This window comes from Bactrocera latifrons, unplaced genomic scaffold (genome assembly GCF_001853355.1).
Source record: "Bactrocera latifrons isolate USDA-ARS-PBARC rearing strain unplaced genomic scaffold, ASM185335v1 scaffold_36, whole genome shotgun sequence".
NCBI classification, from domain to species: domain Eukaryota; kingdom Metazoa; phylum Arthropoda; class Insecta; order Diptera; family Tephritidae; genus Bactrocera; species Bactrocera latifrons.
The window spans coordinates 1,229,878-1,231,359 of NW_017537001.1; the positions used below are offsets into that span (position 1 = coordinate 1,229,878).

General features: G+C 29.7%; 1 protein-coding gene across 1 annotated transcript in view; it reads right to left on the minus strand.

The window, feature by feature from the left end:
• Positions 1-1,178: 1,178 nt before the first annotated feature.
• Positions 1,179-1,482, minus strand: part of LOC108971808 (alpha-N-acetylgalactosaminidase) — a 6,570-nt gene continuing 6,266 nt past the window's right edge. Inside the window, exon 9 of the mRNA XM_018938095.1 lies at positions 1,179-1,371. Within this exon, the coding sequence (XP_018793640.1) occupies positions 1,337-1,371 (35 nt within the window). The 3' untranslated portion in view covers positions 1,179-1,336. The remainder of the gene's footprint in view (positions 1,372-1,482) is intronic.

The window sequence follows — 1,482 nt, forward strand, 5'->3', positions numbered from 1 at the left end:
AGTCATGAAATCACAATATTTCGGTACAAAATTTGACATTTTCAACACAATTTAAATAAGCGATTAGTATTAACTGTGAGGTTATTGAATATCTTTGACAGATGTCATGCCAACCAAACAGAAAAAATGAAGGCTTGTTCACAACAAATTTTCCTTACCAAAACGTTTGTATCTTGACAATCACTTCATTCCGGTATACCTGATATATTAAGGAGGGTAACAATACGAATGCTTTCTTTTTCGCTTCGTACACTGAAAATTTGGTTGATAGACACTTTCAAGAAATTGTCTCCAAGTATGAGTTCTTAATTGATACGGAAAATATACCTACGTATTAAATTTCTTTCGGATATCTCAACAACCAATGAACAAATTTTTATTCCGGCAAAACTTCGCTCTAAAAAGCCGCTGAAACTGGTTTAAGACCTATAGTCACTTAGAAAAAGTTATTCAAAACGATCCGTAGGACATTTCCCGCAACGCAATTTTCGCTCCCTGTAAATCGACCCGTTCTAATGTATGGGTGAATTTGCAATTGTTTATATATTTTCGCAAATTTTCAATACCCTCATCACTTTTGTTTATATTTTATCAATCAAACTTCCAATATAAATTTAAACAATTGCTAGCTTGTTGAAATAAATAACCAAAAGTAAACATGTTGACTTATAACATACATTCATATCTACGTACATGTACATACGAGTATATTGTATGTGTACCCAACAGTAAAATCGACTACTGGCTGTTTCGAACTAGTATGAGACTGATTTATTTCTAAACGGAGTTATTTAGTGGAGAGACCCTGCACTTTGCTATTTTTCCTAACTAATTGGAGATGTCATTCCAGCAGGTATGTATACAAATACAGTACCTAATGCGATTAAATACTTGATGAATAGCCGTTTGAAAGCGTAAATTTGTTTACAATTAATTTAAGAATGTTTTTCAAGAAAAATTTATTGTGATTCAAATTAAGTTGAAAAGCGTGAAGATGATTCGTTGCACACACTGATTATCGCATCAAAAGCTTTCTTTTTTTAATTATAGTATGTACATACATAAGTAGTTATGTACGCCAGAAAAGTATTTACAGTGATGGGGAATTAATGAGGACAACTAGCAATAAATTATTTGGTTGCTAAAATATAAAAAAATGCAAAAAAAAACTAAAATGGTTAATTTTAGTATACATATTTATTTATATATTTAGTAAAGCAATTTGTAACTGTGTCTAGTCTTCAACAGTGTTTAGTCTTTAAAATAGTACAAATACACTTTTGTCAAAAGAACACGAATTAAAAATATACATATATAGATTTATGGGGCAGGCTTCTTAATTCAATACTGTGAATTTGAAAAAGTTGACGCCTGAAATAGAAAAAGTTAAAAATAATTTTAAATTATTCTAAAAGTAGTTTTGGACTTTTGTTAAAGAAAATATCTAGTTAAGAAAATATTTAAGCTATTCCAAAAACTATT